A 26,286-nucleotide genomic window follows, 5' to 3' on the forward strand; every position below is an offset into this window, starting at 1 on the left:
GCTGCCCACTGCCCACCTTCTGTGGGTCCGTCACCCTCTCAGGGGGCTCAGTCATGTCTGACTCTTTGCAACCTCTTGGACTATAGCCCTCCAGGCTCCTTTCTCCATGGAATTCTCAAAGCAAGAATACTGGAGTGGGTTGCCATTTCCTTCTCCAGGGGATCTTTCTGACCCAGGGATCAAACTCAGGTCTCCCACATTGCTGGCACATTCTGACCCCCAGGGAAGCCCCTCTGGGGGAGCAGAGGCTGTTTCCTCTGTGTTTGGCTGGGGTCTGATGTACCCCACTCGCACACTCAGTCCCCTGCCAACTTCCCTTGTTCCCCTGTCACCTCTGGCCCTGTCTCTTGTACACTGAGCCCAACATTAGCCTTTGGGGCCTGAGAAATGAAATAGTTTGCAATTTCCTTGGTACCAGTCACTGTCTATAAAACATAGTCCAACATATACTCGAGTTGGGGGAGAGAAGAGCATGGTGTAATTTAACCTCTTCCTCCAAGGATCTGCAAGCAATAAGCAGGGCATGGCCAGGTCAAGAGATGGTTTTAATTCAGTGCACTTCTTTGCAAGAAAGGCATGAAGAAGAGAACATGGGCTGGGACTTGCCTGGCAGCGTGAGGATGGATACAGAGAGAAGAAAAGGGAGAATATGACATTGGAGTTGAGCTTCAAGCCGTGAGCTAGAGTTTAAGAATCAGATAATTCCTAATGTGATAGAGTTTAAGATCAGATAACTCCTAATGTGATGTGAGAGTACGACTATAAAGAAAGCTGAGTGCCATAAATGGATGCTTTTGAACTGTGGTGTTGAAGACTCTTTAGAGTCCTTTGGACTGCAAGGAAATCCAACCAGTCCATCCTAAAGGAAATCAGGCCTGAATATTCATTGGAAGGACTGATGTTGCAGCTGAAACTCCAATACTTTGGCCACTTGGTGTGAAGAACTGACTCATTGGAAAAGACCCTGATGCTGGGAAAGATTGAAGGCAGGAGGAGAAGGAGATGACAAAGGATGAGATGGTTGGATGGCATCACTGACTCAATGGACATGAGTTTGAGCAAGCTCCAGGGGTTGGTGATGGACAGGGAAGACTGGCGCGTTGCAGTCCATGGGGTCACGAAGAGTCAGACACGACTGAGCAACTGAACTGACTGAATTCCTAACGTACAGCATCTTCCTGAACTGGGGCAGGATTGACATGGTTACAGAGATGGTGGGGGAATGCCACAGACCCTAATTCCTCCCTATGTAGTTCATCGGTGAACAAGAGAGTTTGATGCAATCAGTCTCTCTTTAAAAGTATTCTATTTATTTATTTTGACTATCCTGGGAGGCACGTGGAATCTTAGCTCCCCAACTGAGGATTGAATGGAGTCTTAACCACAGGACTGCCAGGGAGGGCCTGATTACACAGTCTCTTGGGAGGAGAAGGGATGAGGTTCATCAGATGAATGATACAGAAAGCTCACTGTGTGGGGGAAACAGGCAGCGATAGGCTGGGCTCTGATCCCAGGGGGGAATGTGGCCACGGAAGGGTAAGCTGGTCACCGAAAGGGCTCCAGGACACAGAGACAACAGCAGATGAGAGGAGTGAGAGGATAAAAATTGAGGCTGTGATTGTACATTTGCCTCTGGCCAGGCATCCCCCACGGCTGCCCCACTGAGTCTCCTAACCTGTTAGCTGCTGCTGTTCCTCTACAGAAGGTCACAAAAGCCCAGAGCGGCATCCCTGACAGTAAACAGTTCATCCACCCGCCACCTGCCATGGTGGGCACAACCTTGGCCACAGACCACACACCAGCCCCTCCAACGTGCACTCCTACGCGCACTCCAATGGCAGCCCAGGGCTCTGTGGTTTCCTGCACTCCGGCTCCTGTGCAAAGATTTCCAGGACAGCCCGGACTGCCTGCTGGTTTCTGGACTTTTTCCTGTAGCTTGGGGACGCATCAGATTTAGCTCTTGGAGCTGGAAATCAGCCTGTCCTAGAGAAGTGGGGAGGAGCCAGGGAGGGAACCAGTGGCCTGAGAACTGCCCCCAGGGCAGCCTGCTGATGCTAGACTGATGCCCCCTGGCCTGTGAACTGATTGTATCAGGAGCTCACTGGATACTCTGCCAGGGCCTCTAGCGGACGCCAAACTGGGAGGAGATTGCCAATAAAATGTGCCCCTGAAGGACTGCTGGGAAGGCTACCATTTTCAGTAAAGGAAAGGGTTTGGCTTTAGGCTTGGGTTTTCTACTGCTCTTTTTAAAAAACTGTTATTGGAATACAGTTGATTTACAATGTTGTGTTAGTTTCTGCTGAGCAGCGAAGTGAATCAGTTCTACGTATGTGTGTGTGCGTGCCTCGTCACTTGTCGTCTTTGACTCTTTGCCACGCCATGGACTGTAGTCCACCGGTCTGGATCCTTTCTCACATGCGCTGATGCAGAGCCCATGGCCACCCTCTAGGGCGGGGCCAGTGGGGCTCTACCCACTCAGGGCACTGGGTCCTTGAAGCCTAGGCATTTGGGCAGGGGCATGGAGGAAGGTGAGGTGGTGAGAGTCATTTTCTCTGTTTCCTAGTTCTTCTTATTGCTGTGGCCTGACCAGGGGACCTGCCTATGGAGGGTCAGAATTGCTCAAGAGCCGTCTGTCTAGACAAGGCACGGTTTGGCTTCCATCCATCCATAGTAGCCGCTGGCTACCTCCGGGCCCCTGGTCTGGCCTCTCCCTCTTTCTCTTAGCCTCCCACTGCGCCCTGCCCCTACCCCCCTCCCCAGGTCACTCAAGTATTTGCCTTAGAATCTGCCCAGTTCCTAGTGCCCCTGCCAGGCGCTGCCCTGCAGTCCCTAAGGGGAGCCCCACCCCATCTCCTGACTGCCTCTCCATCAAGGGGTGAAGAGGAGGCCCAGAGCTCCCTCCCCCCAGGTCAGGCCTGCCTTTTGGGTGGGGTCTTCAGCCACTGGTCCCCAGGGCCCTCCCTCCATACCTGTCCCGACTCAGACAACAGAGTGCCCGCCTGCTCCCACTGTTCCTCCCCCGTCTTCAACTGCGGTCCCTACTTTTATAACCAGTCTGGCATTTCGCTTGGTTTTTCTGACAGATGGAGAAGGAAATGGCAACCCACTCCAATCCTCTTGCCTAGAAAATTCCATGGATGGAGGAACCTGGTGGGCCACAGTCCATGGGGTTGCAAAGAGTTGGACATGATGGAACAACTTCACTTTCATGAAAGTGAAAAAGATACAGGTGGTAGGGTGTTTGGGTGCGTGATCACGCTAAACAAATAGAATCTGAGAGTTCTTATCATCACCGTATTTGCTGTTTCCCTGGGTTTGCTTTTGGGTGGGGAGAGAAAGAGACCAAAAAGTGCAGGTGGGGACAAGTTGGGGAAAGGTTGCCAATAAAATGTGCCCCTGAAGGACTGTGGGAAAAGGCTACTGTTTCTGGTAAAGGAAAGGGTTTTGCTTTAGGCTTGGGTTTTTATTGTCTTTTTAAACAATTTTTATTGAAATATAGTAGATTTACAGTGTTGTGTTTGTTTCTGTTGTACAGCAAAGTGAATCGGCTATATGTGTGTGTGTGCTCCGTCGCTTGTCGTGTACAACTCGGCGACCCTGTGGACTGCACGCTGCCAGGCTCCTCTGTCCATGGGATTTTCCAGGCAAGAATACTGGAATGTGTCGCCATGCCCTTCCCCAGAGGATCTTCCCAACCCAGGGATCCAACTTGCGACTCTTGTGGCTCCTGCATTGAAGGCAGATTCTTTGCCCACTGAACCACCTGGGAAGCCCATAGATATACATATATCCACTGTTTTTTAGCTTCTTTTCCACGTAGGTTATTACAGAGTATTGAGTAGAGTTCCCTGTGCTATACAGTAGGTTCTTATTCATTATCTATTTTATACGTAGTAGCAACTTTCCTGGTGGCTCAGATGGTAAAGCGTCTGCCTACAATGCGGGAGACCTGGGTTCAATCCCTGCGTCGTGAAGATCTCCTGGAGAAGGAAATGGCAACCCGCTCTAGTACTCTTGCCTGGAAAATCCCATGGATGGAGGAGCCTGGTAGGCTACAGTCCATGGGGTGACAAAGAGTTGGACACGACTGAGTGACTTCACTCACTCACTCAACGTGTATGTGTCAATCTCAATCACTCATGGGCTTGGGTTTTTAATAGCAATGATCTGATCAGAGATATTGGGTAGATACCACCTTTTGGGCCCCAAACAAGAGCTGTTTCCTCGAAACTTATTGGTTTCGTGGCTCCTTTTCCCATACACCCCGAGCCCAGCATCTCTGGGACTCTGCTCAGAGCAGAGAGGTCAGAAGAACCATACACCTGGCCCCCAGCCCCACCTCTGGCTGTCCACAGCCCTGTGAGTCCTGGAGTTGGGAGAGCTTCACCTTCTCCCCGCTCAAGACCACAGACTCCTGCCACAGATCAGGCTAAGGGTGATCAGAAGCCATGTGTCTCCATGTTCTCCCTCCCTCTCCTCTCTGCTCTCTGCTCAGTGGAGCATCTGGCCCTGGGATTCAGAGTCAGATCTCACCTGAGACACAAGAGCCTTTTCTGAAAAGGGGTCCCTTCTGACTTCTATTCTCTCTGCATGTGGAAGTTGAGAGGGGTTTCCTGGGGTAGCAGAGAGGGTTGAAAGGAACAGGAGATCTTAAAAACTCAAGTGCTTAGTTTTGCAGATCAGGACACTAAGAAGGTTAAGTGACTTGGCCGAGGTCCCACCGTGATTTCTGGTCGAACAGGAGCTGGAGCACAGCTGTTATGATTACACATCAGCTTCTCTTCCAGAAGCCAGGCATTCTCGGGCACATTTGGAAGGTCCTTTGCGAGAGGCACACACTTCAGTGGCTTCGTTCCTGGGTGACTTCCGGGTATGCAGGCAGCGTACCCCTGATCAGGTAAGGTGGGTGAGAACAGATAGAGGGAGATGACAGAGCAGAGGGTTCTGGCTGTGGAGGGCAGAGGCCTTGGGGTCTGGATAAGAAGAGAGGGAGGAAAAAAAGGCTCCAGGAAACCAGGCCAGCAGGACCAGAGGCATTGCCGCAGGAAGGCTCTGGACACACTTCTGCATCCTTCTCAGTTTCCAGAGGAGCCACACTGGGACTATGAGTCCTGACTCCAGCCTGCAGAGACCTCCAGAGAGAGCTGGGTTTGGGTCAGAGCTCTGCAGGGCTCCCTCTAAAGCTCCAGACCTCTTACAAACCATGAGAGCTAGAACCTACTTCTCCCCAAACTAGCACCCACTTCCTGCATGGGTGGTTTAGGAAACAAGACATTCAGAATCACTGAGGGGCAGGAGGAGGTTGCAAATCAGGTGAGAACTTTCAAGACTGAACAATCTTCCTGCAGAGGTGGGCAGGAAGGAAGAGAACTGACCCATGCTGGAGGGAAATAGAAAGGAGAGGAGAGCAGGCTTATGTCCATGTCGCCACCTATGCTTTTTGGGCACCTTCTGCAAAGGGGTGAGAGTCCAGGAGGATCAATGCCTGTGAATTTTTAAATCTACAATTTCAAGGAAGCCAGGAAACAGACATATCAGTTCAGTTCAGTCCAGTCACTCAGTTGCATCCGACTCTTTGCTACCCCATGGACTGCAGCACGCCAGGCCTCCCTGTTCATCATCAACTCCTGGAGCTTGCTCAAAATCATGTCCATTGAGTCAGTGATGCCACCCAACCACTTCATCCTCTGCCGTCCCCTTCTCCTCCTGCCCTAAATCTTTCCCAGCATCAGGGTCTTTTCCAATGAGTCAGTTCTTCGCAGCAGGTGGCCAAAGTATTGGAGTTTCAGCTTCAGCATCCGGGACATGTGCACATGTGCACACATGAACGACTGTTGTGAAACATGCTGTGACATACTGATTTAGTTAATGTATGACACGGGCTTCCCGGGTGGTGCTAGTGGTAAAGGATCTGCCTGCCAATGCAGGAGACCTGGGTTTGATCCCTGGAAGAGGGCATGCAACCCACTCCAGTATTCTTGCCTGGAGAATCCCCATGGACAGAGAGGCCTGGCGGGGTACTGTCCATAGGATTGCAAAGAGTCAGACATGACTGAAGAGACTTAGTACACATGCACACACGCACGCACGCAAGCATGTAAAACATGTCCTGCAGAAACGTGTCAAATAATGTGCACATGCCTATCCGGGAAGGTGGGACCAGCTGCAAGAGAGAAGATGGTCAGCAGGTCCTACATGATGACCCCATGGTATGAGCACGCAGGTGGCTCTGAGGAGGGAGGGGTTGTGAGAGGGACACGCAAAGAGATGGAGCCACAATCAGCAACTTGAATGAAAAGAGAGCACCAGGGATTAAGGTCACTAAGTGGGGAAAAGTGCATAAGGGCTCTGCCGCAATTCAGACCCCTTAACCTGTGGAGGCCAAAGTGGCCGTGTGTACACGCCGAAGCCCTCTTGATTCACTTTTCTTCAGAATCACAGGATGTTTGAATTGAAAAGGACCTTGGAGGGTTATTAGCACAAACTACCATCCAGGCGGCCAGAGAGGTTCAGCACTAGAGCCCAGCTCACCTGGTTCTCAGTTAAGACATTGGATCTGAACACCATCCTGGCCTGGGTGGAGTTTCTGACGTGTGTGCGTATGTGTGTGTGTATGTGTTCACCTGCTGACATGTCATCTGCTGCCGGTTTTATGAGCTGGCACACAGCGGGGGCTTGTGAACCCAGTGACTGGAACAAACTCCAAGCTGAGCGAGCGGTGGCTTTGATCTCCATGCCCCAGCCGGGCTCCATCCTCGCAGCCTCTTGGTCTGCCCTGCCAGCCTCCCGCTGGACAACTCAGCTAAGGAGACGCCCCTGAAAGGACTCAGGGGGCAAGGATGCGCTGACGCAGTAAGCTGGACGGGGAAACAAACACAGGAGCAGAGGTTGAGAGAAAGAGAAAGAAACCAAGGGTCCCACAGAGAAATCACTCAGGGTCACGGCCACAGACACACACACCCCGTAGCATCCACCACAACCCCCCTACCCCCCCCCCCCCACACACACACACAAGCACACAACCCCCACACTCACCAGCACAGAGATGGAGGGAGCAGAGCCAATTGCAGAAAGAACAAGAGCAGCAAGAGAGGGAAAACCAGACGGAAACACAGAAAATAAAATGCTATGTAGACATTTTGGGGCCCTAAATCAGCTGTTCTCAAGGGAACATGACTTTGCTTCCCGCCGGGGGGGCCTCAGGCAACACCTAGAGACGCTCTTGAGGGTCACAGCTCAGCAGAGCCGTTCTGCTATCGGCCCGTGCACGGACCCTATGACAGGCGGGACAGCCCCCACACGAAAGGATTAGTTGTTCCAAAATATCAGTCGTGCCAGTCTGAGGACCTGTGTGCCCAAGAGAGAGCCCCTCACCCACATTGCCCATGCTCCCACTCAGGTCAGGTCAGGGCTGGGCCACAGCCTTCCACACCTGTTTAGAGTCTGTGCTGGAGTCCCATTGGCCCTGGTGACCCTACAGAGTTGGCACTGGGTGGCGGGAGGTGAGAAAGGAAAGGAAAGTTGGTAACTGCAGCCACGTCTTCCTGCAACCCCCCCAACCCCGCCCCCGCTCCATCCTATGAGACAAATACCTCAACGCCTTATCGTGAATGAGGGTCTCTGCTTGGAGCCTGGTGGGACAGAGAAGGTGGGTGGGTCAGCAGGCAGGCAAACACTGGCTTAATGGGCACAAAGGTCCAGGGTTCAAGGTTTGGGTTCCAGCGTCTTCCCCCGCCACCCAGCCTGAAACTGCTGACCCCGGGGTGGGTGGGGAACTCAACTAATCAGCTGTACTGTTTGCTCAGGCACGGCCGCCTGGCGCAACTGCTTTCTCTCGAGATTTGAGGGTGGCCCTCCTCCACTCCTCTCCATGGAGACACCCCAGACCTGCACCCGAGCTTGCCTTCTCCCCTACACATAGCACGCGTGTGCACACGCAGTGCACAGACAACACACACACACCCCCTCTTTGCTGCTCCCTCCAGCTCTCTGAATCAGAGACAGGTAAGGAAAGACTCCAAAGCCTGGGAGGGATCCGCACATACCTCTCCGTCTCCGAGCCTGCCACCCATGCCCCAGGCCACTGGGTCCTGGCTCGATGTGGGCTGGGCTGAGGCCAGGGCCTCCGTTCCTCTTCTGTGGGAAGAGGATCTTCCCAGGGCACTCAGCTTGCTCTGGTCAGAGTTCTGGCAGGACCAAGGGGGGCTGGGCTTCCTGTCACCACTCTCCAGTGCGACTGTGCAGCTCCCTTCCTTCTGGAACATTCTTTGCTGGCTGTGGTCGGAAAGAAAGACAGGGGGCTCTGGTGTCAGGGGAGTGGGCTTGAATCTGGCCTTGGCTATAAAGTTGGCTCTATGACCTTGGGGAACTTACTTTACCACTTTGAGCTTTTTTTTTTTTTTTTTTCCTTCCTTTGGTAAAATGCAGATGCTAATGCTTGCCTCACAGGTCTGATGTGAGGTGATGTGGGAAGATTTGGTTAAGGGCCCCTGCCAGGCAGTAGTGGGTAAATAAGTGCTGTCTCCACTGGAGGCTGCCAGGGAAAATATTTGTGACATAATTATCCTAAAAAAATGTTTGCTGTTTATCTGAAACTCAAATTGAATCAAGCATCCTGTCTTCTACTTGGCAATCCACTCCTGGCGAGTGTGCTAAGTAGTTTCAGTCGTGTCCAGCTCTTTGCCACCCCATGGACTGTAGCCCGCCAGGCTCCTCTGTCCATGGGATTCTCCAGGCAAGAGGACTGGAGTGGGTAGCCATTCCCTTCTCGAGGGGATCTTCCCAACACCGGGACTGAACCCGAGTTGCCTGTGTTGCAGGCAGATTCTTTACCGCTGAGCCACCAGTGTGGTGTTGGGGACAGTCTCTAGAATTCTGGAGTAGGGGTCTGAGAACTGTGTTCAGGGGGGCCACACACGGTCCGGGGGTGCCATTTTATGCTCTAGTTTGTGAGTTCAGAATGGATTTTTCACCTCTTAAGGGCTATAAAAGCAAGCAAAGAAGAATGTATATCAGATGCTGTATGCCCGTGTGCAGCTTGCAAAGGCCAGAATATTTGCATTTACTATCTGGCCTTTTATAGGAGAAGTTGCTGACCCACAGTTGCTGAGGGGGCTGAGAGTTTTCAATATTTATGCACCTGTCATGGGCCAGGGGAGAGACGAAGCAAAATCACGCCTGCGGGGCAGAGAGGTCCAGAGACACCCTGCGAGGAAGGTGGGCATCCTGGCCCTTCAGACCCAGCGCCCTGCCCAGCTCCTCCCCCTTCTCCCACACTGACTGGAGTACCTGAAACTCAACTGACCGGTCCAGGCCTTTCTATAAAAGATCACCAGGTGTCCCAAAGTCCAGGGAGTCCTGTCCCTTTCTCTCAGAAGGCCTCCCCTCCCTGGACTGGCTGTGGGGAAGCTGAGAGAGGGAGCTTTCCCAGGCCCCCACAGCTGCTGGCCTGTCTCTTTAAATCGCAGGTAATTTGGGAGGAGTAAGGGAGTGTCTTCAGGGCTCCTGCGTCTCCCAGGAGGAGAGATCCTGCCCAGGGAGCTTAGTGGCGGAGTCCCAGCTCTGCCAAGTGTAACGAACTCCTCCGAGGGAGGCCTCTTGTGTCTGGCTGCTTACACCTCGGGGAGACTCCACCGGGCCTGGAAGGCCCTGAGACGGCACCTCTCCGGGAAGAGGGTGGGCTGGCCCTCGGGGCTGCCCATGTGGCCCCCAGGCTGAGTCCAGGTGGGGTCTGGCCTTGGCCCCAGCCCCCCAGGGAGCTGGCCCTCTGCTCCATGGGGTTGCCACTGCCCAAGGAGAAGGGGCACATTCTCTGCCTGTGGAGGAAGCTCTGCAGATGGTTCCAGAGGCAGGAGCCATGGGCCCAGAGGCGGGATGAGCAGAACCTGCTGCAGCAGAGGAGGTAAGCCTCAGAGCTGCTGCCCCTCACCCCTCCCTTCCCGCCCCCCCCCCCACCCCGGGAGCTCCCCCTCCCCTTGAGGGCACCTCTGCTGGGAAGACCTTTCTTCCAGGGCTGGCCCCTCTGGAGCATTTTGTCTCAAGAGTCTGGGCCTGTGGGGTTAGCGCCAGGTGAAAGGGGAGGGGCTGGCATGGGTAACACAGGTGCTCCCTAAGTTTAAGAGCCCATCAATTAGGCAGCCTTTCTCGTAAGTACTTTCCTGGAGCCCAGACAACTTGTCAGGCTGCGGAAGGATTAGGGCATCACAGACCTGCACCCCAGAGGTGCTGCTGCTGTGTGTGTGTGTATTCAGTTGTTCAGTCGTGTCTGACTCTTTGGGACCCCCTGGACTGTAGCCGCCAGGCTCCTCTGTCCACAGGATTCTCCTGGCAAGAATACTGGAGTGGGTTGCTGTGCCCTCCTCTAGGGGATCTTCCCGACCCTGGAAATAGAACCCAAGTCCCCTGTGCCTCCTGCATTACAGGTGGGTTGTTTATAGCTGAGCCACCGGGGAGGCCCAGAGATGCTGCTGGGTTAGGACAATTCTTTACATCTCTACTCCCTGCTCCTAGAACAGTCTCTTGGGCAGAAACACACAGTACATATATGTGCACTTGTGGGAATGAATCAATGAATGGGTCAGGGAGGGAACTGCGGACATCAGTAACCACAAAAAAAGGCAAAATATGATCATCATTCTTGTGCATTTATCGCATCAGCCATTGACGGAGTCTGAGTCTTGGAGTGGGGGAGTCTGAGAGGGGTGCTGTTTGTGAAGACGACAAAGCTGGGACTCAGCCCTGGAATTTATTACCCTCCATTGCAGGAGAGGGCCATGGGCAATGGGCCAAAATACCAGGTGCTTAGAATTCGCTGCCGAAGGCAGGCTGAGGAATTTGAGAGGCTCTAGAGTTTGAGCCCGAAGTACATCTCACTTAAGGCTTCCAGCCCCTGAAAACCGCCCCAGACTCATGCGATGGTCCCCCCCACCTCCATCGGTGCTCAGAGCTGGGAGTTGGGAGGAGGTAGGAGGAAGCTTGAGGCCATCCCTGTGTGTGGTTTCTCCTCCAGAATCTCCGCGGGTCTCCCCACCCAGGGGCCAGCAGGCTAGCAGGAAGTCCTCCTCCTGGGACTTTCCTGGGTCCCTAAGAGGCAGATAATATGTCTATTCACCGGGGAAAGTCCAAAGCGTGTGTGTCTGAGGGTCTCTCTCCATCTCAAAGCACAGGGGCCTGCCTGAGCCTGACCGGGAGGCTGAGGGTTAGCTGGAATTCCTGTTGTTTCCCTTCCTCTTGCTCAAGGATTCAGGGCTGGGGAGTGTGCTCCTTTTTTTCTTTTCTTTTTTTTTTTTTTGAGGTCTGGCTCCCCGACTCTCACAGCTGCCGCCCACCTCTCTCCCCCTGGGCCTGGGAGAGTGGGGGCTGACCACATGTTTGGCTGATGACATCTTGAGGCAACAGAACGTTATTGTTGTTGGAGACTGGGACCGTCAGTGATTCCACTCATCCCCATCCAGTCTCGGGACCCTGGGGCTGGGGGAGCTGGGCAGGAGCACAGAGAGGCCCCTGGGGCTTGGAAGTCATGGCGGAGGCAGAGGGGAGGACCTGGGCTGGAGCCGGGGCTGCTCCCCGGTATCTTCTCTGTCCCTGTGTCTTAGCAACATCTGATGGGCCTTCTCTCACAGCCTTGGGCTAGGAAAGCCTGATTCACCACTCAGAGGGCTACTCTCCCCTCTTCCTGATGTCCCCTGTCAGATTTCACAGTTTTCTGGATCCTCTTTTTCCGGGACACCTGGGCCCTGGAACCTTGATTCCCCCACTGGGTGGCTACTCCCCGGAAGGACCTTAAAGTGTCGGAAGGGGAGTGTCCAAGGCAGTGTGATCACTCAGCTTTAAGGGGAAATCTGTGGGCGGCTGGACATACATGCGCTGACCATGTAAGTGAGGACAACATGACCAGGTGAGCAGGGCTGTTACCACCCCCCACCCCCGGGAATGAGGCAGACCCAGAGTGGGGGCTCCGGGTGGGGTGGAGGGGACTCCAGGAGAAGGGAGGCGCTCAAGTCTCTCCAGGAACATAGGGGAACCCAGCATTCTTCTCTCTCAGGTTGACTTTTCTTGGGTCTTCGTTGCCTTTGCCTCGGCTTAAACCCATGTTGGTGGGATCCAAGTTGAACCATCATCTTTCTCTCATTTCCTCTGCATCATCTCGGGGCTTTGTGTATGTATGTGCGTACTAAGCTGCTCAGCCGTGTCTGACTCTTTGGGACCCGTAGACTGTAGTCCGCCAGGCTCCTCCGTCCATGGGATTCTGTAGGCAAGAATACCAGAGTCGGTTGCCATGCCGTCCTCCAGGGGATCTTCCTGACCCGTCTTAATTCCTGAGATGCGATGTACTAGGTGTGGACTATAAAACGCTCAGCTAAGTTTGCGAAAAATGAACGTGACGCGTTCTCTGCTCTCCAGAAGATCACGTTCTTAGGGGCCAAGCACACCGGTCAACATCGACTTGGGTTAAAAGTGAGCTTGGCGACTGTGCTAAGAAGGCTGTGAACAAGTAGCATGGGAGCCTTGAGGAGGACAGTGCAGGCCCTGATTCTGATTGGTGTGGACTGTGCTGGGCAGCTTCCCGGGTCTGCCTAACGTGATCCTCGCCCTGAGCCCCTTGCTGGCAGGGTCATCCTCCCGGTAGTTGGCAGGAGGCAGTGAGCACCAGGGATTCTTTTCTGTTTATATAGATCCCTGTATTAGTATCTGTGGGCTGGCATGGCATGCCTGTCAGAAGTGAGGGCTGGGACCTTGGATCACCCTGGAACTTCCTGCTTCAGTAAACACGTGCAGGTCCATGCATCTTGTACTTGAAAGATACAGCTTGGGCGCTTAGAAGGGCGGCAAGGTCCGGAATTAGCCACTTTCCTGAGCTTTGGCTTCTTCATCCCATTGCCCAGAACTCAAGCTGGAGGGAGGCTGCCCCAGGGAGCCAGTGCACACCTCCTCCCCTCCGTGGTCACCACTCTAGCTGCTCCCTGCAACCTCACCCCAACACAAGAAAAATTGGGAAGAGCCAGAGAACTAGAAGAACCACATAATTGAGTAGTGAGAGCCTTGGGGCTAGGTTCTTGGCCAAGCATTCCATCTTGAACTCTGTCTGATCTTCTGGATCTAGCTTGGCTTCCTTTGCAGAAAAATAAGAGAATTATTCATCCCATGTCACAGGGTTGTAAAGAGCAAGCGTGATCGTATGTGAGATGTTGCTTTGGAAGCTGAAAAGCACATTTAACACCTGGGACCACTGTGATTAAAAAGAACACAAGAACAGTCAAAAGGCAGCTTCCATTGACAGCAGGAGTTAGAGGGACTGTGAGCTCCCTGCCATCAGAGCTGGAGCCATCCAAGAACCAGACTCTGAGCCCCAAGGGGTGTGTGGGACATGCTTCTCTGAGAGGGGTTGGTGGAGAAACCAGTGGGACCCACACACACGGATCCACCTTCCATGCCTCCTCTGACTCCTCTTCAGATCCTGATGAACATGGAGAATAGGAACAGGGAAATGACCAGAGGGGTCCCAGTGCTGCCTCCGACTTGTTTGAACAGACCACCCCAGGGCTCTAGGCCTCTTTCTCCATATGGACAGATTAGACTGGGTTTCCAGGGCTTTCTAGCTCTAAAATTCAGATTTGAATTCTTCCCTAGACACGCTTGATCCTGCCCATTTCCCAGCAACCAAATGCAAAACTTCACACGTGCAGGTCCACACACGCGAGTGTACACGCATAGACGTGTACACATCCACAAGAACGTGAAGCGAGAGGAGGGGGCAGAGGAAACAGGGAGAGAAGACAAGTGGCAGATCCTTGGGGCCAGAGGGAACCTCAAGGTGATCAATGACTTGTTTGCTCTGTAAAAAGTGTGCTAGGGTTTATGCCAGAAATCCTATAGCAGTGTTTCTACTAGTCCAGTATTGAACTAGACTGTTCAATTTTATAATAGTCAAGCAAAATAAGACATTCTAAATTCTGGAAACAACTTTCATATTTTTATCATTTCAGATCTTCTCATTTCTTTCATTGTCTTTTATTAATTAATCTGTAGGAGCTTAAAAGGCTTCATTTTTTGTTTCTTAGTTGAGCATTTAATGATTTGTAAGAAAACATGGATGGAATTTCTCATTCTATTTAATGTGAAAAATCCCTTCTTAAAAAATAGATTATGAATACTTACACAATGAGGTCCGGAGAAGGCAATGGCACCCCACGCCAGTACTCTTGCCTGGAAAATCCCATGGGCGGAGGAAGCTGCAGTCCATGGGTTCACTAAGAGTTGGACACAACTGAGCGACTTCACTTTCACTTTTCACTTTCCTACATTGGAGAAGGAAATGGCAACCCACTCCAGTGTTCTTGCCTGGAGAATCCCAGGGATGGGGGAGCCCAGTGGGCTGCCGTCTATGGGGTCACACAGAGTCGGACACGACTAAAGTAACTAAGCAGCAGCATACATTGAGTTCAGGGCTTCTCTGCCTTGACCCTTTTGACATGTTGTGCAGATAATTCTCTGTTACAAGAGGCTGCCTTGTTTAAGAAGCTTAGCAGCACCCCTGCCCTCTGCCAAATGTCTCCAGACTCTGCCAAATCCCTTGGAAGGAGGCAGGGAGTTATCTCTGGTTAAGGTGTGTGCGCTCAGTTGTGTCCAGCTCTTTGCGACCTCATGGACTGTAGCCCACTAGGCTCCTCTGTCCATGGGATTATCCAGGCGAGAATACTGGAGTGGGTTACCATTTCCTCCTCTAGGAGATCTTCCCCACCCAAGGACCTAAACCACATCTTTTGCATCTCCTGCACTGGCGGAGGATGCCAAATGGAGATGCATTGGCAGGAGGATTCTTTACCACAGAGCCACCTGGGAAAGACCACTGCTCTAAATCACTGTTTGTAAATAAGAGATTCTGGTAGTAAAGTTACGCCTGCTTCTAAATAAAATGAAACTGTCCCTTGGAACAGAGTGAGTATAATTTAACCATTAAAATCAGAAGACATTTTGGCAGTATCTCCTCTTCTTCGTGCCCTAGGGAGATGTCTGGTGAAGATGTGTAGATTTTACTCCAGATCTAAACTTCTGTGTTGGGTTTCTTTGGAACAAACTATTTATTTACCAGGCACAAGAATCTTTGGATGGGTCTGCTATTTTCACTTTCATGCATTGGAGAAGGAAATGGCAACCCACTCCAGTGTTCTTGCCTGGAGAATTCCAGGGACGGGGGGACCCTGGGTGGGCTGCCGTCTATGGGGTCCCACAGAGTCGGACATGACTGAAGTGACTTAGTAGCAGCAGCAGCTCTTTTTTATGGGGTCCGTCTTTTTTATGGGGTGTAAGTGTAGGCAGCTGTTTGGGAGGAGTTCTCCCTTACGAAAATGGCAACCCACTCCAGTATTCTTGCCTGGAGAACCCCATGGACAGAGGAGCCTGGCGGGCTACAGTTCATGGGATTGCAAGCGTTGGACACGACTTAATGCTCTCTCTTCTGCCTTACTGCCCAGGATATTAGCAAGGGCTTTCTTGGCCTCCCCCTTGTGGCCATGTGGTGCTATTGCAAGTCACACCTCTGCCTGATTCCATGGGAACCATGCAGACTCTACCCTCCCTTCTTGCTGGATCCTAGAGTTTGCCACCAAGAGGAGACCAGGTCTCTACAAACCTCACTGGTTTGGGTCATAAGCCTTTTCTTCATCTAGAGTGTGATCTGATTGAGGTTCCCAAATAAAATACAAGACAGAGTTAAATGTGAATTTCAGATAAACAATGAATAGATTGTTAGTTTCAGTTTGCCCTAAATATTGCACAGACATACTTATCTTAAAAACTTATTTGGGGAGAATTCCCTGGCAGTCCAGGGGTTAGGCCTGTGTGCTTTCACTGCCGAGGGCCCAGGTTTGATCCCTGGTTGGGGAACTAAGATAACAATTGGCCACATGGCACAGCCAAGAAAAAAACAAGAACTTATTTGTTGTGTATCTAAAATTCAACTCTGAGCATCCCCATGTTTTTATTTTGTAAATCTAGCCATCCCAGTTCAAATGGTGGCTTCCTGCCCTTACCAGGCCACTAGGGCAGGCAGCGGAGGCCAGAAACAGAACGTGTGGGGACTGGAGGTTTGAAAGGGACATTTATGGTCATCAGAGATATGTCAGAGAACCAAGAGTGGTGTCTTTGGGGCTGCCACTGACTGGCCTCCCCACTTACGTCCTAGGGACTGGCCTCCCCACTTATGTCCTAGGAAGCAGGGAATGGACTGCACTCGGGTTAGAAGCCCCTTTGGACCCATTTCTAGCTTTGCCATTAACCCTTGGCCAAACAGGGCACAGAACTAGTAGCAAAACAAAGCAGCAACAACAAAAACTAGAAGCTAACTGGAGGAGGGCAGAGAAAGGATAAAATTGGAGAAAGTGGCTGACCTCTGACCTCCAAGTGCCCTTAGAAGAGAAAGAGACAGATACTAATCACAGCACCTGAGGTAAAAGTAAGGCCAGAGAAGAGGGCGGAAAACTTCCTGCCGTGTGTGTGTGTGTGTGTGTGTGTGTGTGTGTGTGTGTGTGTGTGTGTTGGGGAATAGTGCTTACTCTCGAATATCTATAAAAGAGGAATTTGTACAAATTGTTGGAAAAGGTAATGGTGGTGGGAGGGGTGGTGATGGTGGTGGGGGTGATGGGCTGATCATGGTGATGGTGGTGGTGAGGGTCATGGTGGTGGTGGGGATGATGGGCTGGGGGTGGTGATGGTGGGGGGGGTGATGGTGGTGGCAGGGGTCATGGTGGTGGTGGGGGTGATGGGCTGGGGGTCATGGTGGTGGCGGGGGTCATGGTGGTGGTGGGGGTCATGGGCTGGGGGTGGTGATGGTGGTGGGGGTCATGGTGGTGGTGGGGGTCATGGTCATGGTCGGGTGATGGGGTAAGGGTGGAGGGTGTGGGGGTGATGGTGGCTGGGGTAATAGGCGTGATGAGGAAAGTGGTGGGAGGTGCTGCAAACTTGTTTTGCAGCTGTGTGAGCACACCAAGCATGCTATTTTTTACTTAGATTATATGTTTGCCTAAGGTTGGCTTAGGGGGTGGCTGATGGAGCTAATAAAGGGGGGACAGTAAAGCCAAACCGCCTTCTGGCATTGCTACAGTTCATTCCTTCTACAGAGAGTGGTAACGAGCATCTGCTATCACACTGGGCATATTCCCAGGCACTGGGAGCGCAGCATAGAGAGTAACTAGGGTGGGGTGGGGGGCTGGATTCCAGGTGAAAAGGAGAGAGACAGCACAGCCATGGTGGGGGGAATGGTGTGCCCTGGGGTGCCGAGGCTGAACTGCTGGGTGTCAGGGGCCAGCAGGAGGAAGAAAGCATGGAAAAATAGTTGCACAAAGTCCAGAGAGGACTTCTGAGTTTCTTCTCCTTGGGCATTTAAGGACCCACAAGACTTCTGTAAACGATACTTGCATTTGCTGTTTAGAGAGAATGTCTTGGGAGCATCCAGAAGGATGGATTGGGGGTAAACAGGGTATAGGGGAACTAGTCAGAAGAAGATTTTGCTAATTCTGGCCCAGAGAATGAGGACATGGATTAACAGGGATCAGTGGGAATGAGGAGGCAGGGACTGAGTGGGGAGAGCCGTTGAATTGACAGGTGGCTGCCCCTGTGGCTGATGCGGGGGCCTGGGGCCAGCATTTGGGGAGACAGACAAGCCACGCTCTCTCCTCTCCCGATCACCCCTCCACCCCCAGTTCTTGGAGTCAGTTTCCTGCTACTGTGGCCTTTTTGGTGGATGAGCTCCTGTTCACATAACTGACCCTCTGTGGATAAATAGTGTTATTTGATTCACTCCTGTAGAAGGACCAACTAGCTCTGGGCCAGCAGGGAAAAGTAAATAAAGGGACCCCATGTGTCTCAGTTGGAGTCAGTTTTGATCTTTCAAAAAGCGTGCAGTTCATTGTAGGCATAAAACTGTAAAGTCAGAGATGATTTGCCTAAAACAGAGACACAGACAGGAAGCAGGGAGAGACTATAACTTGACACAGGGGCCAGAGGAAAGAAAGGACCCATGGCTGCTTTTGGACTGAGCCCCAAAGATGCCATCATAGGGAAGAAAGTGCCAGAATCAAGGGGCTTTCCTGAGGAAGGGGAGCATCACACAACAGGAGAAATACCCGCCAGCCTCTGCATGTCGGCCGCCTCCGTAAAGATAAGGGAGGCATTTCTTCATACCCTCAGTCCATGAAAATAAGGCTTATCTTGGAGGGTAACCTCAGGACTTCAAGGGAAGCTGCAAAGGGGTTGCTCCAGCGGCCAAATAGGTCAGGAGGTAAACAAGCATTTATCTGAAACTCCTTCCTCTCCACCTGATGTGCACAGATCACATACACACACACACACACACACACACACACACACACATACACACACAGAGGAAAGGAAAGCTGTCTTGACACTTAACACACACAAACTATGGAAAGTCGTCTTGGATTTAGCTCATGGAAACTATGGAAAAGTTGTCTTGGATTTAGCTCACACAAACTATGAAAAAGTTGCCTTCGATTTAACTCATGCAAACTATGAAAAAGTTGCCTTGGATTAACCACTCGGTCAGAGAAAGAGAGCTGAGCTCTCAGGCAGCCCCTCCCCTGATAGAGGCCCCACCTCTCTGGATGAGGGACCTCCGGGTTCGGGGTTCATTGCCACTGAGGTGTGAGACTGAGCAAAGCCGCCCACCTTTCTTCCCAACCGGGCCCACTCCCCTCCCTTATAGGATCTGGGAGTCTCCGCTCTTGCTAGCCGCCAAAGAGAACGACATCCAGGCTCTGAGCAAGCTGCTCAAGTATGAGGCCTGTGACGTCCACCAGAAAGGTAAGGAGAATTTCCAGCTGGGTCAGCCCTGTGCCCATGGCCCTCCTCCCACTCCTCCTGCTGGTATAGCCCAGGGCCTTCTGCTGTGGGCCCCCAATTCTCTATGGGCCCCCTTCCCCTGCTCCAGAGAGGCCACGTGACTCTGCTTTTTGTCAATGCCAGGAGCCATGGGGGAGACGGCACTGCACGTGGCCGCCCTCTATGACAACCTGGAGGCTGCCACGGTGCTGATGGAGGCTGCCCCGGAGCTGGTCAAGGAGCCCATGACATCTGAACTGTATGAAGGTGAGGGGCTGAGGGTCTGGGATGGAGGGAAGCATGACCTTGGTGGTGGACCTGGAAAATCCCATGGATGGAGGAGCCTGGTAGGCTGAAGTCCATGGGGTTGTTAAGAGTCAGATACTACTGAGTGACTTCACTTTCACTTTTCACTTTCATGCATTGGAGAAGGAAATGGCAACCGACTCCAGTGGTCTTGCCTGGAGAATCCCAGGGACGGGGGAGCCTGGTGGGCTGCCATCTATGGGGTCGCACAGAGTCGGACATGACTGAAGTGACTTAGCAGCAGTAGCAGCAGTCTGGGGAAACCAAGAGGGAATCTGGGCCCCCTTCTCTTCACCTCCCTCTTCTGTCCCTTCTTCCTCGGCATTCTCGGTGCCCCTTGTTTGAGCATTTCAGAGGTTGAGCACCTCTGAAATGGAGAGACCTAGGGTAGGAAGGATTCCCTTGTCGTTCAGTAGGTAAAGAATCTGCCTGCAATGCAGGAGACCCATGTTTGATTCCTGGATTGGGAAGCTCCCCTAGAGGAGGAAATGGCAACCCACTCCAGTCTTCTTGCCTGGAGAATCCCATGGACAGAGGAGCCTGGTGCGCTACAGTGCATGGGGTTGCAAGAGTCAGACACGACTTGGCGACTAAACCACTAGAGTAGGAAAAGGCAGGCAGCACTGGGGGCCCCTGGGAGCCCCACCAGGCCCCCACCCCTGTCTCATCCTCCCCCAGAAAGACTGACCTGGTGGAGACAGGAGGGTCCCCCTGCAGGATTCTGTGAAGATAGGAGGGACCCCTACCTGGATCCTAGGGCAGAGCCCAAGCCAAGAGCTCTCTTGTCCAGGTCAGACGGCCCTGCACATAGCAGTCATGAACCGGAACGTGAACCTCGTGAAAGCCCTGCTGGCTCATGGGGCCAGCGTCTCTGCGAGGGCTATAGGCTCCGCCTTCCGCCTCACTCCTCACAACCTCATCTACTTTGGTGAGAGCAGGACCGGGGCTGGGAGGATGGGGGTGGGCACCAGTCAAGGGAGGGTGGGCTGAGGAGGCCCCGTGCCTGGGGAGACTAGGAGAGGTCGGCCCTCATAAGGCCAAAGGCCAGAGCCAAGCCTCCACCCACACCCCAGGCCCCCTCCAGCATCCCCGCCTCTGGTCCTGCTGACAAGGGGCCCTAGGCCCAGAGCAGAGACGGGGGAGGGAGAGGCGGTCGCTTGGAGACACCACCCCTCCCCACCTGCATCTCACGCCCGGGCCTCTGCCTCTCCAGGGGAGCACCCTCTGTCCTTTGCCGCCTGCATGGGCAGCGAGGAGATTGTGAGGCTGCTCATTAAGCACGGTGCTGACATCCGGGCCCAGGACTCCCTGGGTAAGAGCTGGGCTGGAGGGGGCGCTGGGAGGCTGGGGGTGGCAGGGGAGAGGGGAGGGGCTGGGACCGCCCTCAGGCCCCCCCCGGGGTGGGGGGTTGTCCTGGGGAACGGCAGGGACTCTGGTCCCAGGGGTCACGTGACACCCCGTGTCCTCTCCCAGGAAACACAGTGTTGCACATCCTCGTCCTCCAGCCCAACAAAACCTTTGCCTGCCAGATGTACAACCTGCTGCTGTCCTACGACAGGCGAGGGGACCACCTGCAGTCCCTGGACCTCATGCTCAATCACCAGGGCCTCACCCCCTTCAAGCTGGCCGGAGTGGAGGGCAACACTGTGGTGAGGGGCCCTCCCCCAGGCCCACGGGGGTCCTTCTCCTGACCCTTCTTCTTACACTTCTGGCCCTTTGAGGAAGTAGATGTGAATGGTCCTCCCCAATGCTGAGGCCCTATTTTCAGCTTCGATTGGAATTTCCTTCTCTGCCCCTGTGTCGCATCTTCTTTCTCTCCCACTTTCTCTGCCCCGAGTTGTTAGGGGCTGCAAGGGTCTAGATCCCGTCCCCAGGGTGGTCTGTAACGCCCATGTTCCCCTGCCCTGCCCCCTCGCACCTCCTCTTTCCAAGCTCTAGAGGGAGTTATGGGGGAAGAGGATGAACTAGGAGGCTGATATGGAGAAGGGTTCTTTTGTCCACAAGGCTGCGGTCTTTGAGTGAAGAGTGAGCCCCCTTTCAAGGGTGCAGCGGTCCTTCTGGGCAAGCGTCCCATCCACACCCCAGGACGGTCCCCTTGGCTTGCTCCTCCTCACTCGCTTGCTCCCCCATCCCCAACTTTAGATGTTCCAGAACCTGGTGCAGAAGCAGAAGTACATCCAGTGGACATGTGGACCGCTGACCTCTACTCTCTATGACCTCACGGAAATCGACTCCTCAGGGGAGGAGCTATCCCTGCTGGAACTTATCGTCACCTCCAAGAAGCGGGAGGTACGGTGGGTGGGTGGGGGGGCTGGTCTTCAGGCTAGGGAGCCACTAGGGACGGGAAGCAGGGGCTCTGAGCCGCTTGCTGCCTTCTCTTTCTGCTGCAGGCTCGCCAGATCCTAGACCAGACGCCAGTGAAGGAGCTGGTGACCCTCAAGTGGAAGAGATATGGGCGGCCGTACTTCTGCGTGCTGGCAGCCATGTACCTGCTGTACATCGTCTGCTTCACCATGTGCTGTGTGTACCGCCCCCTCAAGCCCAGGACTGACAATGAAACTGACCCCCGGGACAACACCATCTGGGAGCAGAAGCCACTTCAGGTGACCCCCAAGGACTAGCAGAGCTTTGGGGTGGCGGGTATCCAGCCCTCTGCCATTTTTCAGACATGTGTCACGTTCCTAGCTCACCACCATTTCTCTCCTTGCCCAGATCTCAACTACACAGGCACAAACTCAAAGACATGCACACAGAAACATACCGGTGCTCTAAGCGCAGAGTTTGAGAGAGCCACACCTCACAGGTTGAAAAGAATCCGAGCGACTGGTGTCCCTAGACAAGGAGGCGGACTTGCACCCAAGGGTGGGCAGGGCAGATGGAGGGAAGCCCTGAGTCCTCTGACCATGCCTTTCCTTTCAGGAGGCCTATGTGACCCACCAGGACCACCTCCGACTGGTGGGGGAGCTGGTGAGCATCTTTGGAGCTGTCATCATCCTGTTCATAGAGGTGAGTGCAGCGGGGATCTGGGGGTGAGCTGTGTGCCCCAGGGATACAGTCAGAGCTTCAGTTTACAAGTGCTTGGTGTCTTCCCGGCCTCTCCCCAGATTACAGACATTTTCCGAGTGGGGCTCAGTCGCGTCTTCGGACAGACCATACTCGGAGGACCATTCCACGTCCTCTTGTGAGTCTGTTTTCCTCTCACCCCCTACCCCTTTCTCACTAAGACTCCAGTTTAACTCCCTGGATCCCTGGCCTCTGGAGAACCCCAGCTCCAGAGGCCTCGCTGTGATGTGTGTGTGACCCTGTGTATGGAGCTTGAAGCTGAGTATGTGGGTAGCACTTCCAACACGCCCTCGCTCTTGGATCCTCAGGATCACCCCAGGCTCCCTCTCATGGCCCCCTCCCCACTCTCCCCCCCAGCATCACCTATTCCTGCATGGTGCTGGTGACCATGGTGATGCGGCTCACCAACACCAGCGGGGAGGTGGTACCCATGTCCTTCGCCCTGGTGCTGGGCTGGTGCAGCGTCATGTACTTTGCGCGAGGATTCCAGATGCTGGGCCCCTTCACCATCATGATCCAGAAGGTCGGTGCCTCCTCCCAAACTTTCTATAGAAAGGTCCCAGAGCAGGGGCTGCAAACATTTCTGAAAAGCATCAGATCAGAGAGACCTCAGGCTTGCAGTGGTGGTTTAGTCTATAAGTCATGTCTGACTCTTTGCGACCCCATGGACTATAGCCTGCCAGGCTCCTCTGACCATGGGATTTCCCAGGCAAGAACACTGGAGTGGGTTGCCATTTCCTTCTCCAGGGAATCTTCCCTACCAGGCTTGCAAGGCCAACATATATATAATCTCTTTGATTTTCTTCTTCTCTTCCCCCTTTAAAATTTTTTTTCAATCATCTAAAAAATGTAAAATTCTCACTCAAGGGCCATACCAAAATTGATCCAGTAGATTTGGTCGGCAGGCCATAGTTGGCCAGCCCCTCCCCTATGCTAGAGGGCAGAGCTGTTGGACTTCTCAGGGTTAGACCTCTTAGAGGCTATAAGGGGCGGTTGCTCAAAAGACTGGTGTGCAGCTGGTTTCCCTTCTCTTCCTTCCCTCTAGATGATTTTTGGCGATCTGATGAGATTCTGCTGGCTGATGGCCGTGGTCATCCTGGGCTTTGCCTCGGGTAAATCATCTGAGATAGGGGCCCTGGGCTGGAGGAAACCAGAAAGCACAGGATGCCTCTAGATAAACCTGGGGGGAGAGGTGGGCAGGAGGGAAGGCAGAGGCAGGAGGAGGCCACGGTGTCTGAGGATGGGATGTGTTAAGGGGGAGAGCTGCTCTTGGGATCAGGAGGGTGAATCATATGGAAAATAGGGGAACGTAAGAACCCACAGGACGGAGTGATGGAGGACTGGGACGGTGACACTGGAGAGGAAGCAGACAGTACTGAAGTGGGCAGCAGAGAGCGGGCTAAGGTTTAATCACATGGAACTCTCACCCCCTTGGGTGAGAGCAGCCTTCTTTATCATCTTCCAGACAGAGGACCCCAATGAGCTGGGCCATTTCTACAGTTACCCCATGGCACTGTTCAGCACCTTTGAGCTGTTCCTCACCATCATCGACGGCCCCGCCAACTACGACGTGGATCTGCCCTTCATGTACAGCATCACCTACGCTGCCTTCGCCATCATCGCTGCTTTGCTCATGCTCAACCTCCTCATCGCTATGATGGGTGACACTCACTGGCGTGTAGCCCACGAGCGGGATGAGCTCTGGAGAGCGCAGGTGAGCGCCCTCGTGGCCGGGAGGGTTAGTGCAAGTCATTCTCTTCCTGCCAAGGGCCAGGCCAAACTCAGAAGCAGGATATTTCGCCTCCCCTGCCTCCCCCCACCCCGCCCCAGTATATCTGGAGGGTTACTGCACAGGCGAAATGGACGCAAAGTGTACAGAACTGGATCAGCAATACAACCAAGCAATCCTGGAACAGCTGGAAAGAATTCCTGTTTTCTCAAAAGAGTCAAATCTGTCTTTTATAGAATCATCAGTAAGAAATGAACCTCAGAAGTAGCGACAGTGGGCTTCCCAGGTGGTGCTAGTGGTAAAGAACCTGACTGCCAATGCAGGAGACACACGAGATGCGGGTTGGGTTTCTGGGTCAGGAAGATCCCCTGGAGGAGGCAATGCAACCCACTCCAGTATTCTTGCCTGGAGAACCCCATGGACAGAGGAGCCTGAAGGGCTATACAGTCCATGGGGTTGCAAACAGGAGAACACAACTGAACCAACTTAGCACACAAGCACAGTAGCTACAACTGCATTCACGAACTTTTGTTACTGAATAAAAACTGAAGTATCAACTTTGGGGCAATATTTAAGTCTTCAAAATTTGACCCAGAAAAACTGGACGTGTTAAAAATAACGCCAAACTCCCTATAGTCACAGAAACTATCTTCAGTCAGATAATTGTGATGGGGTCAAAAGCACGAATTAACTGGATCAAATCATCATTTTAAAATGTTCTTACAAAAGAATTTATCTCAACAAAAATAATTTCAGCAACATAAATGGGAAATCCTCCAACTAGATGGCATTTAACTGTGTTGTGTAGAAAGTAGAGTTAAAAAAAAAAAAACCCTAAGCTGGTGACATAGGGTTTGCTCGTGAAAATATTTTTTCAATGTAAATGTATTGGTAGGAAATTTCTCCGCAGGATGTTTGTGTTTCTAAGTAGCCTTTACATCTGTAGGGTCAAAATATTCCGTAGCCCCGAGGACCCTTGCTCTTTGCTCTGCCCACCTTCCTGATTCTCAGAGCGAGGTCTCCCCACCTGCTGCTGGACTGGCCTGGCCTGGACGCCAGGTCATTGGGTGAAGCATCGTGGGGCTCAAGACCCACCACTCTCTCCTGCAGAAAAGCAGTGACGAAGCTGACGCCACCAACCTCTGCTCAGCAGTGTGGTCCCCTCTGGGAAACCATGAGTTTCCCAGCTGTTGCTACACTGTGGTCCCTCTGCCCGGAGTCTTCTCCACTCTTCCAGTGGTCTGCACTCCATCTCTGGTTTCATCCTCTTCTGCCCACCCCCCACCCCCACAGGTTGTAGCCACCACTGTGATGCTAGAGAAGAAGCTGCCACGTTGCCTGTGGCCTCGCTCGGGGATCTGTGGGCACAAGTTTGGGCTGGGGGACCGCTGGTTCCTGCGGTGAGTGACAGCATGGGCTGGCAGGCTTGTTGTACAGGCCTGTGCGCTCCCTGGGCTTCCAGTCTCACTGGGGGAAGGGAAATTGCCAGGCATCAGGGGTGGAGAGCGGCCCTGAAAGCATCCACGTTGTCCCTGGACCCAGCTCTGTGTTGCTTCCCAAAGCCTGGCATCCCCTGTGCCCACTCAGGTTGCAGACAAGGAGGAAGGCCACTGGCAGGAGGGCTGGATGAGGCCCAGAGACGAGGGCTGGTCCAAGGTCAGCCATTCCATCACCTCCTCTGTACTCCCCCTCCCCCAACAGGGTGGAAGAGAAACAGGATATCAACCAGCAGCGTGTCCGGCGCTATGCCCAGGCCTTCTGCCACCCAGGCTCGGAGGACGACACGGAAAGACTGTGGCTGGGCGGCCCCTTTGGCACCCACCTGTCGCTTCTTACCCCCTCAGTGTCTCGAAGTACCTCCCGCAGCAGCATCAACTGGGAGAGGCTGCGGCAAGGGACCCTGAAGAGAGAGCTGAGGGGGGTGGTCAACAAGGCTCTGGAGGACGGGGAGGGCTGGGAGTACCAGATCTGAGCTTTCCTCCTGCCTCCTGCCTCCCACCAAAGTCCAGATCTCTCACCTGCCAGGTCAGGGGTGGGGTGGTTGGGGTTTAGAACAGAATACAGGGAAACTGAGGAGCAGGCTCACACCTCGCCCCAAGCACAGGGCCCAGCGCGAATAGGGACCCTGCTTCACCCACCCTGGCCTTACCGCCCTGTCTGAGCAAAGCACTTTACAAAAGGCCGGGATGCCACCTTGGGCACCAGCCTCCATCCAGGGTCACAGCTGCAGACAGCCGCAGAGGTTCGGGAGGTGTACCGAGCAGATGGGTACCGCTGGGAGGGTGTGGGGTGTGATACCGCCTTCCACCTTCCAATAAAGTCACTTCCTGTTCGCCTCTCCTCTCCTCTCC

General features: G+C 53.4%; 1 protein-coding gene across 3 annotated transcripts; it reads left to right on the plus strand.

Moving 5' to 3' along the window:
* Positions 1–7,870: 7,870 nt before the first annotated feature.
* TRPV6 (transient receptor potential cation channel subfamily V member 6) lies at positions 7,871–26,275 on the plus strand. Of its 3 annotated transcripts, none has more exons than XM_027538796.1 (15): positions 7,871–8,004; positions 18,722–18,819; positions 18,982–19,104; positions 19,934–20,071; positions 20,357–20,455; positions 20,617–20,792; positions 21,286–21,432; positions 21,534–21,746; positions 22,063–22,149; positions 22,248–22,324; positions 22,564–22,729; positions 23,252–23,318; positions 23,652–23,920; positions 25,229–25,335; positions 25,637–26,270. In XM_027538796.1, the coding sequence occupies exons 3-15, from the start codon at positions 18,987–18,989 to the stop codon at positions 25,905–25,907; spliced, it is 1,935 nt and encodes a 644-aa protein (XP_027394597.1). In that variant the 5' UTR covers positions 7,871–8,004; positions 18,722–18,819; positions 18,982–18,986; the 3' UTR covers positions 25,908–26,270. The 3 variants fall into 3 exon arrangements, with proteins under 3 accessions (XP_027394597.1, XP_027394595.1, XP_027394596.1); XM_027538794.1 differs by lacking the exon at positions 7,871–8,004 and adding an exon at positions 9,565–9,901 and having other exon boundaries at positions 25,637–26,275; XM_027538795.1 differs by lacking the exon at positions 7,871–8,004 and adding an exon at positions 11,728–11,896.
* Positions 26,276–26,286: the final 11 nt, after the last annotated feature.

Source organism: Bos indicus x Bos taurus, chromosome 4 (assembly GCF_003369695.1).
Source record: "Bos indicus x Bos taurus breed Angus x Brahman F1 hybrid chromosome 4, Bos_hybrid_MaternalHap_v2.0, whole genome shotgun sequence".
Classification (NCBI taxonomy): Eukaryota; Metazoa; Chordata; class Mammalia; order Artiodactyla; family Bovidae; genus Bos; species Bos indicus x Bos taurus.